This window comes from Bubalus bubalis, chromosome 1 (genome assembly GCF_019923935.1).
Source record: "Bubalus bubalis isolate 160015118507 breed Murrah chromosome 1, NDDB_SH_1, whole genome shotgun sequence".
NCBI classification, from domain to species: Eukaryota; Metazoa; Chordata; class Mammalia; order Artiodactyla; family Bovidae; genus Bubalus; species Bubalus bubalis.
The window spans coordinates 102166211-102181028 of NC_059157.1; the positions used below are offsets into that span (position 1 = coordinate 102166211).

General features: G+C 37.2%; 1 protein-coding gene across 2 annotated transcripts; it reads left to right on the plus strand.

The window, feature by feature from the left end:
• Positions 1-770: 770 nt before the first annotated feature.
• Positions 771-13765, plus strand: ABHD10 (abhydrolase domain containing 10, depalmitoylase). 2 transcript variants are annotated; one of them, XM_025283926.3, is made up of 5 exons: positions 771-1067; positions 3439-3622; positions 7356-7467; positions 7861-7998; positions 13087-13765. In XM_025283926.3, exons 1-5 carry the CDS (start codon positions 818-820, stop codon positions 13429-13431), a joined length of 1029 nt encoding a protein of 342 aa, XP_025139711.1. In that variant the 5' UTR covers positions 771-817; the 3' UTR covers positions 13432-13765. The 2 variants fall into 2 exon arrangements, with proteins under 2 accessions (XP_025139711.1, XP_006046614.2); XM_006046552.4 differs by having other exon boundaries at positions 779-959.
• The last annotated feature ends 1053 nt before the right edge of the window (positions 13766-14818 follow it).

The following is a 14818-nucleotide window of genomic DNA, read 5'->3' on the forward strand; positions in this document are numbered from 1 at the left end:
GACTGGTTGGATCTCCTTGCAGTCCAAGGGACTCTCAAGAGTCTTCTCCAACACCACAAATTTGTAGAGAGAAGAGGAAAAAATATAACACTAGTGGTTTGTATTTCCTGCCTCTTAAGAGGGAGAGATACAGTGTTTGACACTTGCACCCTCTTTCCTCCGTTTGGAGACCCCTGGCCTTCGGGCCTGTTAACTTACTCGGTATCAGGAGTAAGAACGACTTGCAACGCATCAAGCTTAACACTTTGTTTCAGTTCTCTCGTGTCTCGGGATGACCAGATGTTTTCCTGTCTAAGAACGTTGCATGGGGTTCCTCTCCTTGCTTCCAGTCCTGGAGTATCCACTGATCTAGAAAGCAGGCTACCAAGTACACTCAAAACATCCCAAACTGTCATAGGCCAAATGGGAACTGACTCCTTGGAAAAGACCCTGATGCTGGGAAACATTCAAGGCACGAGAAGGGGACAACAGAGGATGACATGGTTGGATGGCATCACCAACTCGATGGACATGAATTTGAACTACCTCTGGGAGTTGGTGATGGTCAGTGGAGCCTGGCATGCTTCATTGGGTCGCAAAGACTCGGAGACGACTGAGTGACTTAACTGAACTGAAACCTCCCCACAGAATATAGTCCAGCAGAAAAACGCTGTAAGAGCGACGACACTCTGCGCATGTGCGCTCTCTGGGGGTGTAAACTCTGGATAGGGCTGTTTATGAATTTGCTGCGTTCAGCCAGCGGCGCATGCGCACCTTGGTTTCTGGGCGCAGTGCGCATCTCCGTAGGCGGGCGCAGGGCGTAGGGGCTGCTGGGAAGATGGCGGGGGTGGGCCTGGCGGCCATGGCCGCTTGGGTACCTTGTCGCAGGTCGGGCTGGGCGGCAGTCACTTTCGGCTTCCACCATGGTCTCAGCACGTTACTTGCACGGAACACCGAGCGGGCGCCACAGTGGCTCCGAGGTCAGTGCCCGAAAGACTGGAGTAAGACGCGTTCTTTCGAACATATCGGATTTCGGCGGTTCCTGTCCCGTGCGTTTTTGGCGCTCCGTTCAGAAATCCTCTTTCCAGGTTCTCAGTACCCCAGTTCTTTTTAACAATTCTGATGAAGGTAGTGAGAGAGCTCTGCCAGGCCCCGGGGTATCCTGACAGCCCGGGCATTGGTTGGAGTCATGCTCTGTAGTTGAAGGATTCTTTCTGTCCATCTCCCTTGTGTTAAGCGCCCAAGACTAGGAAAAATTCAGGTGTGCATTTAATGTGTTTGATTATTAATTGCTTTATCTTTTCTGTGCACGTTCTAACGGGTTTACAGATCGAGACTGTTAGTTGCTTAGACCTGCTCTCTCTTCAGCGATTTTACAGGAAGGTTTTACCTGTTCTTTGTAAAAGTGTAAACTTCTGCGTCTTTTGGTTGTTTTGGGTCTTCCCGCCCCAACCTGGCCGCCGAGATTCCAGCCCAATAAAAACCATAGCCATTACTCTATAAAGGAAGTTAGAATTTGGACAAAAATTAAAGCCCCTGAATATTTCTTTGTGCTTGATTCTTCTCCAGCTCATCTCACCTCCACTCCCCCATATATATAGCCTGTCTTCCTGAATTATGTCTTTTTATTTTGGGGTTCATACCCTTGCCCCTCAGCTGTCAGATGCATGGTGCTTGAAATGGGGACTGTCTTTGTAAATACCCTTTGTTTTGAGTTAAAAATTTTAAATATATAGTCAATTTAATTGTTCACAACCAAAAGGCTGTTATATATGTTCCTCTAGCATAGTATGTCATTTCAGTAACTAGAATATAATTCTCTTTCACTTTAGTAGTTTCACTGAAGATATATGCCTCAGATTTTGAGCTAATTCTTACAGTACAAAGATCATTTATGGATATTATGTTAAGACCATTTATAACTCATCAAGATTAAATAAATTGTAATGGTCTCATGGAAAGTTTCCTATTGGAAAGTAATATGGAAAAGAGGATAGGAAGGAGTTTTGAGTGCTAAAGAAATGGGTAAAGAACATTTTTGCTGTTACAATCTGTCAGTCTACATAACTGGCTCCTATTTACCTTGTTTTTCACTAAAAGTTTTAAATTTGGCATATTTCACTGTGCGTTGAAACTCTGAAGCAAGCCTACGTGTAAAAAGGATAGCTTTAAGGCCTTCAGTGTTTAAAAAATCAACTTCTCAAATCCAAAATGAGGAAAACTTTATTAGCTCACGTGGAAGAAACTAAAGTTTTAATTATCCACAATAGATAAAGGTTTCAAGGAATAAAAAAGAGATTTCATTAGTCCAGAAAAAGACTGTTAAGGGAATACACAAATCTGATTTCTCTGGAGGGAGAAAATGGGATTATAAATGACTTTTTGTTTTTAAACATCATTCTACATTTTTTAAGAGCAAGTATTGACTTTATGGCTTCCCAGGTGGTCACAGTGTAAAGAATCTGCCTGCCCATGCAGGAGATGCAAGAGATGGGTTCAGTCCCTGGGTAAGGAAGATCCCCTGAAGGAGGAAATGGCAACCCACTCCAGTATTCTTGGTGGAAAATTCCATGGCCAGAGGAACCTGGTGGGCTACAATCTATGGGGTTGCAGAGAGTCGGAGGTCACTGAGCACAAGCACCCGTTGACCTTTCTGTCGGAGGTGGGGGAAGAACTTTAAAGATAGTGGAGTGGAATAACATTATAAGGGTTGCGCATTGTGCCTTTTTACTTGCATTCAGATTTGTGTGTACCTTTCAAGAAAGCCAAACCAACAAATAAAACACAGTGATTGGGAGTCCTATGAGAAATCTTTTTCCAAAAATGGTATTTACGTTTATTCAAGGTTATTTGTAAAGAAACTGTTCACAAACCCACCTCAGCAGATAGAGAATCATGATTGACTATTACCATGGCCCAAGACTTTATGGGTGGAGAAAGAATAAGTAATAAGAGGGGCCAGCACCTCTATCTTTGATTCAGTTTCCTAACATCAGACCAAACTTGTTTCTCTCCCTCCCCACCAAAAAGTAGAGGATGTGAAACCCCTCAGACATTAAAAAAATTTTTCAAAGAAGACTGACATCTCCCAAGAAAAGGCTTAAAGCTAGTGTAGGTAAATATGAATGTTGATTGATACTGTTTGGGAGAGATGATATTAACAGCAACAGGAAAACATTTTTGACAAGTCACTCTTGTCTTTAGTGGCCTTCAAATTTCCTTGTTGTGTATTTTGGAAGAATCATGATTGAACCTTGCTCAGAGAAGATCAATTGTGACATGATTTTTAAAGATAGGCACAGACTTGTGACTTTAATACTTCATGTCTCTATTTTTTTTCTATGAAATGGAAATAGTATTTGCTATCAATTTGACGAGGTAAGAAAGTTAAGATTGAAAATATGTATGGTTTTCCAAAAACTGTATTTGTATACTTTATGTTTTGTGTGCTTTGTTTAGCTTGCAGACACAAGACATCAATCTCTTTCCTTAGTCGACCAGACCTCCCAAACCTGGCTTATAAAAGGCTAAAAGGCAAAAGTCCAGGAATTATCTTCATCCCTGGCTATATTTCTAATATGAATGGTACAAAAGCATTGGCGATTGAGGAGTTTTGCAAATCTCTAGGTCACGCCTATATAAGGTAGGAATAACACATTTCAAAGAAAATATTACTACCATTTACCTTGGCAGTCAAGAATTACTTCTGCTCTAACCAACTGAAATAAATGCCAGCATTTTTATAGATTAGTTTATTTTAATGGTCTGTAAACTTTCATCTTGTGATTTAGGGTTCATGTAAAATGCAATCTTTAATAGTGTTTTTTTTTTTTTTAATTTTTAACTGGAAGATAATTGCTTTACAATAAAGTGTTGGTTTCTGCCATATATCAACATGAATCAACCATAGCTATAAGTATGTCCCCTCCCTTGTGAACCTCCCTCCCATCTGGTCTTTGTGCCACGCTGATGATGCTGGCAGACAAGGAAACTAGTGGTAACTTAAGCTCTTTAGAAACAATATTCTAACATGACAGCAAACCAGTATACTAGGTGGCTTTCTTGTAGTCTCTTATAGTGTGGTTTTCCTTTGGGGACTTGAGGACCACTGTTATTTAACCACTGTTTATTTCATTACTTTCAAAATATATAGTTTAAAATAGCATCTGTGTTTAAAAGTACTGTTAAATTAATATTGTGTAATTCACATTTTCACTGAATTTCCTCTTTCCTCTCACTTCTGTAGCCTGAATGTTTTTATAAGCATAAATAAGGATATGTGTTGTTTACTACTTGATTTTACAATTCTTAATATTTCGTACTGATAATTATTTTACTAAAATAATGTTTCACTGTTATTAGGGTTGTTTACTTAGAACAGTCATTTATTTAGTGCCTAATTTGCCAGAAGAGATAGTATGGGTTAGTAAAAAGAGCACTGGCCTGAAATTCAAGAAACATGGACTCTAGAATTAATGCTAACATTAGCTGTGACAAGATGAGTCGGTTAATAAATGCTGGACCTGTTTCCTTCATCATAAAAAGGAGGAGATTGGATGAAAGATAATTTCTGAATTCATTTCTAGCACTAGCAACCTAAAAATCTATTTATGTAGTTTTAGAAGAGTTTCACTATCATTCACTCAATAGATCTAGAAAATACAACTTTCAGAAATAAAGTAAGTAATTAGAAATAAAAATAAAAAACTTTTTTTACTTAAAAATAACTTTTATCTACTCAGTATATTAGCAGAAATTATGCCAATTATACGAATTTAGTCTTACTCCTTTTATCAAATTAACTGAATTATTTCATTTTCAAGCTCAGAACTCTTAAAAATGTTCCAAATTGATTGTTATCCTTAAGACTGGAGTATTTTTTTTACAAGTAGACCTTCTAACCCTACAATGGTGCTGTAAAATATACAAAGAATTTTAAAATGTGGTCATTGCCTGTAAGGATCTTTTAATCAGGGTGGAGGAATGCAAGATAAAATACATATGGGAAATTAGGCAGAAATATTCATCAAAATGTAATTATGTCAAAGAGCATGCTACTTAACTGTATATATTGAGAGAAAAATAGTGGTTGAAGTGGATATAAAAAACTATAAAGGAACACCGAAAAATAGTTAGGATTTAGGTAAGAAGGAAGAGAAATCCAAGGAGGACTATCTTGAGCAAGACATGATGATATCAGAAAAATTGCCATCATTCTCCTTTGTCCCCAAAAGAATTTAACTCAAGAAATCCTCATTTTATCAGTTCCTATTTTAAATTGAGACTGTAAGAGCTATAGCCAGTTCCTGTCTGCCTATAAGATGTATGAGGGAGTTTTCTGCATTTTAGATGCATATGAAATACATTTTCTTTTTAAAGGTATATTTAGTAATCATGATGAAAATACAGTGTATACAGACAATTATATGAATTTAGTCTTATTCCTTTTATCCAAAGGAATATGTGGTACTATATTAAAATGTAACCTAAATGTATATTTATACACCTTTATACAGTATAGCCATTCATTACAATTTTTATTTGATCAGGCTCCTTTTTATATGCTTTTATCAAACTTCATTGCTATCTAATCACTATTAGCAATTAATTGCCCTTTAACTTGTTTTAAGGGATTCCCAGGGGGCACTAATGGTAAAGAACCCGCCTGCCAATGAAGTACATAAAGATTGGATAAGACATTTTATCTTCTATTTATACTCCCAGTTTCTCAGTTTACTTTCTTGTGATTTTGTCTGTAAAACTTAGATCTTGAATGAAGAAATGGTTAGTTTTGTATATTATACAAGAACAGTACTTACGGTTTGGTGAAAATGGTTTCTTAATATCCTGCCACCATCCAGGATATTAAGATTGAGTCAGAGCTCAGGAATATGACACATGGCTTTAGGACTGGTCTTCTCTCATGGTGATTTCTAATAAAATTTAAAATTTTAGATTTGGGAAATTTAAAATATATTTAGACTTGAGAATACTGAGGCTGCTAGGACAGAATTGCCTTACTGTGATTAAAAGTTTTAAATTGCCAAATCTTTGTCACTTGGTTAGGGTTCAGCAAGAATGAACTGTATTTTTTATTTGTTACCCATTAGTATCACTGAATGCTTGTATTTACCTTTTTGAAGGCCCTGTACATGTGTTTTGGAGAAGGGCATGGCAACCCACTCCAATGTTCTTTCCTGGAGAATCCCCATGGACAGAGAAGCCTGAAGGGCTACAGTCCACAGGGTCACAAAGAGTCGGACACAACTGACATGTGTTTTGCATCTTTACCATATACTTGGAAGGCCCCTGTAAACAATATAGCAAGTAGAGACATCTTTACCCACAGAGGAAGGTAAAGGAGAATTGGGTTTTTCTCCCCGGTTCTCCCTGGTCTGTCTCCTACATCCTTTGGATTGAAGAGAAATAATAACTGTGACTTAGACTTCAGCTTCTGCCTTGTTATCCTACTTCCCAAGAATCCAAAACCACATCACTTCATACTTAAAATTTTAATTTCTTTCTCCACTTTTAAATCTCTTATCTCTAAGAAAATATATTACACCATTCTACTGTTCCTACATACCATTCTAGTGTGGGAGACAGGCCACAAACCAGTAATCCAATAGACACATATTGTCAGGTAGCAGTATTTGCTATAAAGAGAATAAAACAGAGTTAGGAACTGGAGAATGATGAAAGAGGCACAGCTTTAGGTTGAATGGTCAGAGAACGCTTCTGGAGATGTAACACTGGAGCCCAACTGAAGTGAGGGAGCAGTCTGAGTGAATGTCTCAGGTAGAGTCGTCCGCAGGGAAGGAGAAGCTGATGTAAAACCCCTGAGTCAGGAATGTGGATGGTGTATTCCATTAACTTGAAAAAGAAAAATGAGGATACATTTGGGAGGGAGAGAGAAATGGAAGAATGAGATCAGAGAGGTAGTGAGGGGCTAGAAGATGGTAAGGACTTTGGATTTTACTTAAAGATTATACAAAACCTTTGAAGGGTATGTACAGGACATGATCTTTTTTTGTTTTTGTTTTTTTGGTTTTTTTTTTAAAGGATCACTGACTACTGAGTGGGGAATAGACTGTGAGGGTGAAAAATGAAAATGGAGATTTACTAGGAGACTCTTGAATTAGTTCAGTCGAGAGAGAATAGTGACTTGGAACAGGCTGGCACAGTGGAGGAGGTGAGAAAGCGAGTGACTATGGGAGGTATTTGAAGGTTAAGCCAATAAGATTTGCTGAAATACATACTGACTTCACTTTTATTTTAATAGAATTGAGGCATTGTCATTAATGTGCTGTCCTCCTTAGAAATTAGGGAAGCAAATACTAGATATCTAGATACAAATATGTTTTCTCTTTCTCCAGGTTTGATTACTCAGGAGTTGGAAACTCAGATGGTAACTTAGAAGAATGCACGGTGGGAAAGTGGAGAAAAGATGTTCTTTCTATAATTGATGACTTGGCTGAAGGACCACAGGTGACTGTTTTTGTTAAATATCATGATAATTGTTGTGGACTATAACCTCATGGTATTGGAGCTGTTTCATTAGATGCAAATATTTAATATTTTAAATGTCTAACAATCAATTTTTATATTTTAATGTCAAATCAATCAGTTCTATCATTTTCACTTTCTCCTAAAATGTAAGTAGCATTTTACAAATTATATTTGTCTAATTTACTCTCTATTATAGACCTGATACTCTAACAAACAGTAATCATAGTCTTAATTTTACTTTGTGCCAAATATTAAAAGTCTGGGAGCCAGTGGATATAAAGGCAGAAAATACATACGTTCTATGAAATTAGTCCCTTCCTTACCAAAAAGAAAAAGAAATTCCTCTTCAAAACAGTGTGCTTTTGTTTTTAGATACTGGTTGGATCCAGCCTCGGTGGGTGGCTTATGTTTCATGCTGCAATCGCACGGCCACAAAAGGTTGTTGCTCTCGTTGGCGTAGCGACAGCTGTAGATGGCCTGGTGACACAATTTAATCAGCTTCCTATTGAGGTAAGTCCCAGGCAACCTCAGTGTATCCCTCCTGTTGTTCTTCTGCTCCCTCTTCCTCTGAATTTTATGTGTGTGTCATCTGTCCTTTGACTTGTTATGCTGGCTCCATCTTTTGTCTTAACTGACTTTTTGTTTACCATTTCTTTTTTTTATTTAACTATTTGAGTGAGTGAGAGTCACTCAGTCGTGTCCAACTGTTTGCGACCCCATGGAATTCTCCAGGCCAAAATACCGGATTGGGTAGCTGGTCCCTTCTCCAGGAGATCTTCCCAACCCAGGGATTGAACCCAGGTCTCCCGCATTGCAGGCAGATTCTTTACCAATTGAGCCACCAGGGAAGCCCCTTTTAACTATTTGGTCTCCTGTTTAAGATTTTCTATTTTTTTCACAGTCCCTTCAAATCATTGCATCACATGAATGAAATCATACTTTAAACTTTTGTTTTAGCAACATGCTATTAACCACGTTTATTTATTTGGATCATACGTTGTGACCTCTTTGTGCAGCTCTTAGTCTTATTTTGTGGCCTATGGGTAATATTATTAATATCTATTCTACAACCATGTTAAACCAGCTAATCAGTTATGAAAGTTTAAGCCTTAAAGCCTCAGATTCTCTCTTAGCAGAGCTCTCCAAGCACACACTGTCAGTCACACACAGGAGATAAGATTTGCCATTCCTGGCCTAGACACTAACTTGGCATTCTTTTTCTACTTCTAATTTTCACCTTTTAAAAAAAAAAGGTGCTTTTCATCAGTAGCATTTTCCTCCGCAAATCATGATAGAAATAAGGTTTCTGAGATGACTGGAAAGGTAATTGGTTTATTATACTTTGCTCTTGAATGTATGTTTAAGCACTTTCGTTGTCTGCAAGGATAAAAAAAGTGGTGGGTAATAGCTGTTTCTTTCTGTGTGTGTTATTTTTTTGTTTGGAAATCAGTTGAGTTCTCCTTGGGCATATTTTCCCTTGGGATCTAAATTTCACCTATGGGACTAATCCTAGCAGAAAGAAACAGTCTGGAGCCGTGGTTCAAAACGTGTAGTCCCTAGGCCAGCAGTAACAGCATCACCTGAGAACTTGTATTAATAGAAATGTGTATTCTTGAGCTTCACCAGACCCACTGAATCAGAAACGGGGAGAATGGCCCAGTCGTTTTTAACAAGGCCCCAGGTGAAGTTTGAGAACCACTGCTGTAGAGAGCAGGGAATAAGGAGGGGGAAGAAAAGAAAAAGAAGGAAAAAGCATATGTAGTGTTGAAGAGTAGAATATCATTGACTTTTGCCTCAAGTTCTGCATTGAATTCCGTGCCATATACTATCTGTTCTAAGTTTATTCTTAGTTCACATTGTTCTTCCCAGCTCTGTAAGAAATGACATTGTCTGCTAAGTCAGGTTCTTCATATGATTTCTGGTCAGGGCTAAAATTACAAAGCTGATCATCTTTGCACTTACCTATTTCTGAGATTTTTTTTTTTACTTTCTTGTTTCTCATACATAGATGCTTAATGTCCTCATGCTGCTAAATTTTCCTGCCATTGTATCCTCTGCATCTAAACCTTGAACCCCTTACTCTGCTTCATGGTGGGAAATTATTTCAAGAAGATGGCCTGTTGGAAAGGTGTTGATTACACAATTTTGGGGGGTTATTGGGAAATGACAAGATCTATGTATATTTCTCTTTATGTGTGTACATCCATCACTCAGAGGGAAAATATGATAGATAGCCCGTAATTGACTGAGAAGATCTATGTCCTGCAAATCAGGGTATTTCTTTGCTAATCCTAAATCATACCAGCTAAGAATTCTTAAACGTGTTGAGCCCTTTAAACTTAAAAACATGCGTAAGGAAGGGCCCAGACACTAGGATCTCTCTCTCTCCTCCACAGAAACAGCTAGTGCTCAGTGTCAAGGGGATAGACCTAGAGGTTTTTTACTGTCTTCTTTAGTCCTGGAAATGTTAAGACCCAGCATTATTCATTGTGTGGGAATTTGATTTATCTCTAACTCTAATCATTGTCTCCTGTGGATACTTCAGTTCAGTTCAGTCACTCAGTCTTGTCCAACTCTTTGCGACCCCATGGACTGCAGCACGCCAGGCTTCCCTGTCCATCACAAACTCCCAGAGCTTACTGAAACTCATGTCCATCGAGTCAGTGATGCCATCCAACCATCTCATCCTCTGTCATCCTCTTCTCTTCCTGCCTTCAGTCTTCAAAGCATCAGGGTCTTTTCCAGTGAGTCAGTTCTTTGAATCAGGTGGCCAAAGTATTGGAGTTTCAGCTTCAGACATCAGTCCTTCCAATGAATATTCAGGACTGATTTCCTTTAGGATGGACTGGGTGGATCTCCTTGCAGTCCAAGGGATTCTTCAAGAGTCTTCTCCAACACCACAGTTCAAAAACATCAATTCTTCAGTGCTCAGCTTTCTTTATAGTCCATCTCTCACATCCATACATGACTACTGGAAAAACCATAGCTTTGACTAGATGAACCTTTGTTGGTAAAGTAATATCTCTGCTGTTTAATATGCTGTCTAGGTTGGTCATAGCTTTTCTTCCAAGGAGCAAGTATCTTTTAATTTCATGGCTGCAGTCACCATGTGCAGTGATTTTGGAGCCCCAAAAAATAGTCTGTCACTGTTTCCATTGTTTCCCATCTATTTGCCATGAAGTGATGGGACCAGGTGCCATGATCTTAGTTTTCTGAATGTTGAGTTTTAAGCCAACTTTTTCACTCTCCTCTTTCACTTTCATCAAGAGGCTCTTTAGTTCTTCACTTTCTGCCATAAAGGCAGTGTCATCTGCATATCTGAGGTTATTGATATTTCTCCTGGCAATCTTGATTCCAGCCTGTGCCTCATCCAGCCTGGCATTTTGCATGATGTACTCTGCATATAAGTTAAATAAGCAAGGTGACAGTATACAGCCTTGAAGTACTCCTTTCCTGATTTGGAACCAGTCTGTTGTTCCATGTCCCGTTTAACTGTTTCTCCTTGACCTGCATACAGATTTCTATGTGGACACTAGAGGGCATCAGACAGGATGCACAGTTGTTGGAATTCAAGTTTCACAGACACATTGCCTTCCTAGTTTCTTTTGGTGTAAGAATTATGAATATTGTAACTTTTCTTTGAATAAAGCTGTTTTTAATATTCCTGTAGTTTTTGTTTTTGAGGCTTTGGGACATACAAGACTTCGTAAAGTTAAGTCTGTTCTTCAAATGAACAATATTCATTCACCTCAATAGCAGATAACAGAGCTAGTTGGGAAGCAGCAGTGCTTAAAATGCAACTATTATTATGTGTTTGTGATTAACATAGTTGCCCCTTCATCTAATAATCAATGGAACTTAGTTCTAACTACTGAAATTACAAATTCAGGAACAGTCATAAGTAGTTTGAGGATAACTGAATATCATTTTTTTGCTTTAAATACTTGGTTCATATGTTGCTTTAATGCAGAGCACCCCATGATATTAATATACGTTATAATATAGTTTTTTACTGTATTTTAAATCATTTGGCTATAGATATTTAGAAGTCTAGCTTTCAGATATACAGCCTTTTCACTGAAATATTTTTGGAATTTTATAAAATACATTAAAATACCTAAATACATATAGATAACATCATATATATTTTACTGTTTAAATTCTTTTTTGCCTCTGAATTTGTAATAAGTGAATAGTTTTAAATGTGGAAATACAGTATTTTTATTGAAAATTTAAATACAGATTTTTAAAAATACATTGTATGTAGCTTTTCTTTCCTTGTATTTTTCTTTATTTTTGATAAGCCATCCACCTGTTTTTTTCTAGACAGAAATTCCCTTCATATTATGTGGTTGCAAGAGGCTTAAAGCTATTTACGTCTTGATTTACTAATTCAAGCTGTGATAATCTTTTCAGAGAATTTATAATATACATATAACCCTTTATGTTCAAAGATGTTCCTAGAAGTACTCAGCAATATGGAAATGGTTGAATTAATTATCTTGTATGCATTGTGGTAGACAGTTATCCAGTCTTTAAAAACTTTTAATCTAATCTTTTAAAACCCAGAAATATATATATATTAAATAAATAAGGACTGAAAACTATATATAAATTGTAATAGCTAAGTGTTTTACATATGGTATATCTAAAACCAAGCACATATAGAAATACTAGAAGGAAAGAAGCCAGAATATTAATGGTTGGTTGTTATATCCATGAGATAGGGCTATTGGTAATTTATTTCTTCTTATGCTTTTTATATTTTCCATGTTTTCAATAATGAATATATGTTACTTTAAGTAGAAAAAACGTTTAAGACAAATTATGGTCTCAAAAATAGAGATTCTTCAAGAATCAAAGAATACCCAGCATTTTATTTTAAAGGTAGAACTGATACCATTGCTCAGTTTTCAGGAGATATTTGCAAGAATTCTTTGTCATCCAGAACAACAGACAATTTTCTTCTCATTCCATAGAACTCTGAAAGGCAAAAACTATTTTTCTTACATTCAGCCTAAAATTGGGCGTGTATTGTGGCCCCAGAATAACTACTGTCTTATTTTTCATTTTTAGCAGTATACTCCATTCTTCTCCCTTTCCCCCATCTCACCCCATTTTAGTAACTTCCACTAATCACACTTTTAGTTTCATGATTTTTAAATCTAAACAGTTTTTATTCCTAAGATTTGATTTGATATAATATGAATGCTACCTGTACTGATTCTAAGAAATTATTGTATTTTTCTCCTCATTTTCCCTTTGAACTGGGATGCAACAATGCCTGATTTAAGGTGTTATATGATATAGTTAGTTAAATCTAAGTTTGAATCCTAGCCACAGCAGTTACTGTCTTTTAACTTTAAAGCTGTGTACTCTAATATCTTCTTTTGTAAAATTGAAATAATAACAAAATTATTATCAGGATCCTGTGAGATACTATGTGGAAAATACTGGTATTTAATTATTGATAATTATCATTGTTATGTTTTTGTTATCTCTTTGCCTCTTCTTCAAAGACCACTTTCCTTAGATTGTTTAAGACTATTGCATGTATTAACGTTGCATAAATACTTTTATTTTCATTTGTTCCAACAGACAAAAAAGGAAATAGAGATGAAAGGTGTGTGGCCCATGCCATCAAAATACAGTGAAGAAGGAGTTTATCGCATTCAGTACAGTGTCATTAAAGAAGCCGAGCACCACTGCTTGTTACATAGTCCTATTCCTGTGAAGTGTCCCATAAGATTGCTCCACGGCATGAAGGATGATATTGTACCGTGGCATACATCTGTGCAGGTCGCTGACCGAGTAGTTAGCACAGATGTAGATGTCATCCTCCGAAAGAATAGTGATCACCGAATGAAGGAAAAAGCAGACATTCAACTTCTGGTTTACACTATTGATGACTTGATTGATAAGCTTTCAACCATAGTTCACTAGAATCACAACTTTAGTTAGTGTGCAAAGGAATGGATCCAGAAGATGGAAGAGAGTAACAGATGAAAGACCTTGATACTTAGAAGGCTTTTCCTCTTCTCTGTACTTTGTAAATATCATGTGAGTATTTATCTAATGATGGATTTTCACAAGTGATACAAATTGTGAAGAAAGTGCCAGCTGCTGTTTGAAAAATGTTCTCCCTCCTCAATCCCTGATTTTTTTTCATTAAAATATTTCCTATTTTTTTATTCAAGAAATGTTTACCTTCTGAATGCTTATGTTAACTATGCCAGCTCTTACTTAGATTTGCTAATAAAGCTTAATTTGTTTTTTATTTGGTATCATTGTATATGAAGATTTGTAAAATTATCTCTGATTTTAAAATGCAGTTCACAAAATATAGGAACACATTTATTGAAATCTGAAATGACTAGAGAAATGTATGAAGCATAATAAAGTTCATGTCTTTTGCATGTTATATTTGAACTTAAAATCAAGGTTATTCTTTTTTAAGGGCTCAAAACTTTATAGATATATAAAGGATATGTATCATTTTAAACTTTTGGCTAATGTCATATAGTTAAGTGGGGGGATTTCATCTTTAAGCAATGATGTTGTTGTACAATTGCTAAGTTGTGTCCGACTCTTTGCAACCCCACTGACTGTAGCATACCAGGCTTCCCTTTCCTTTACTGTTTCCCAGAGTTTGCTCAAATTCATGTCCATTGAGTTGGTGATGCCATCCAACCATATCGTCTTCTATCTCCCCCTTCTCCTGCCCTCAATATTTCCCAGCTTCAGGGTCTTTTCCAATGAGTCGGTTCTTCACATCAGGTGGCCAGTATTGGAGCTTCAGCTTCAACATCAGTCCTTCCAATGAATATTCAGGCTTGATTTTCTTTAGAATTGGCTGATTTGATCTCCTTGCTCTCAAGGGACTCTCAAGAGTCTTCTCCAGCACCAGTTCAAAAGCATCAATTCTTTGGCCCTTAACTTTTTTTATGATAGTATTTTCATATTCTGATTTCTTATTCCAAAGAAGAAATGAATCCTTATATATTATCACCTACCTAAAGAAACATTTCTTTTTTGTTATTAATAATATGTGCCTAAAGTACAAATAATCAAGTGATTGCCATCTATATCAGGGCTTCCCTGGGGGCTCAGACAGTAAAGAGTCTGCCTGCAGTGTGGGAGACCTGGCTTTGATCCCTGGGTCAGGAGGATCTCCTAGAGAAGGAAATGACAACCCACTCCAGTATCCTTGCCCAGAAAATTCCATGGATGGAGGAGCCTGATAGGCTACAGCCCATGGGGTCACAAAGAGTTGGACACGACTGAGTGACTTCCCTTTCTTTCTTTGCCATCTATATCAGAGGGCTTTCTA

Excerpts from the sequence above, each read along its gene's own strand:
- ABHD10 (XM_025283926.3), top strand. The coding sequence starts at position 818 with ATGGCGGGGGTGGGCCTGGCGGCCATGGCCGCTTGGGTACCTTGTCGC. Across the intron at positions 1,068-3,438 it reads TTCAGAAATCCTCTTTCCAG|CTTGCAGACACAAGACATCA; the intron begins GTTCTCAGTACC and ends TGCTTTGTTTAG. Across the intron at positions 7,999-13,086 it reads TTAATCAGCTTCCTATTGAG|ACAAAAAAGGAAATAGAGAT; the intron begins GTAAGTCCCAGG and ends TTGTTCCAACAG.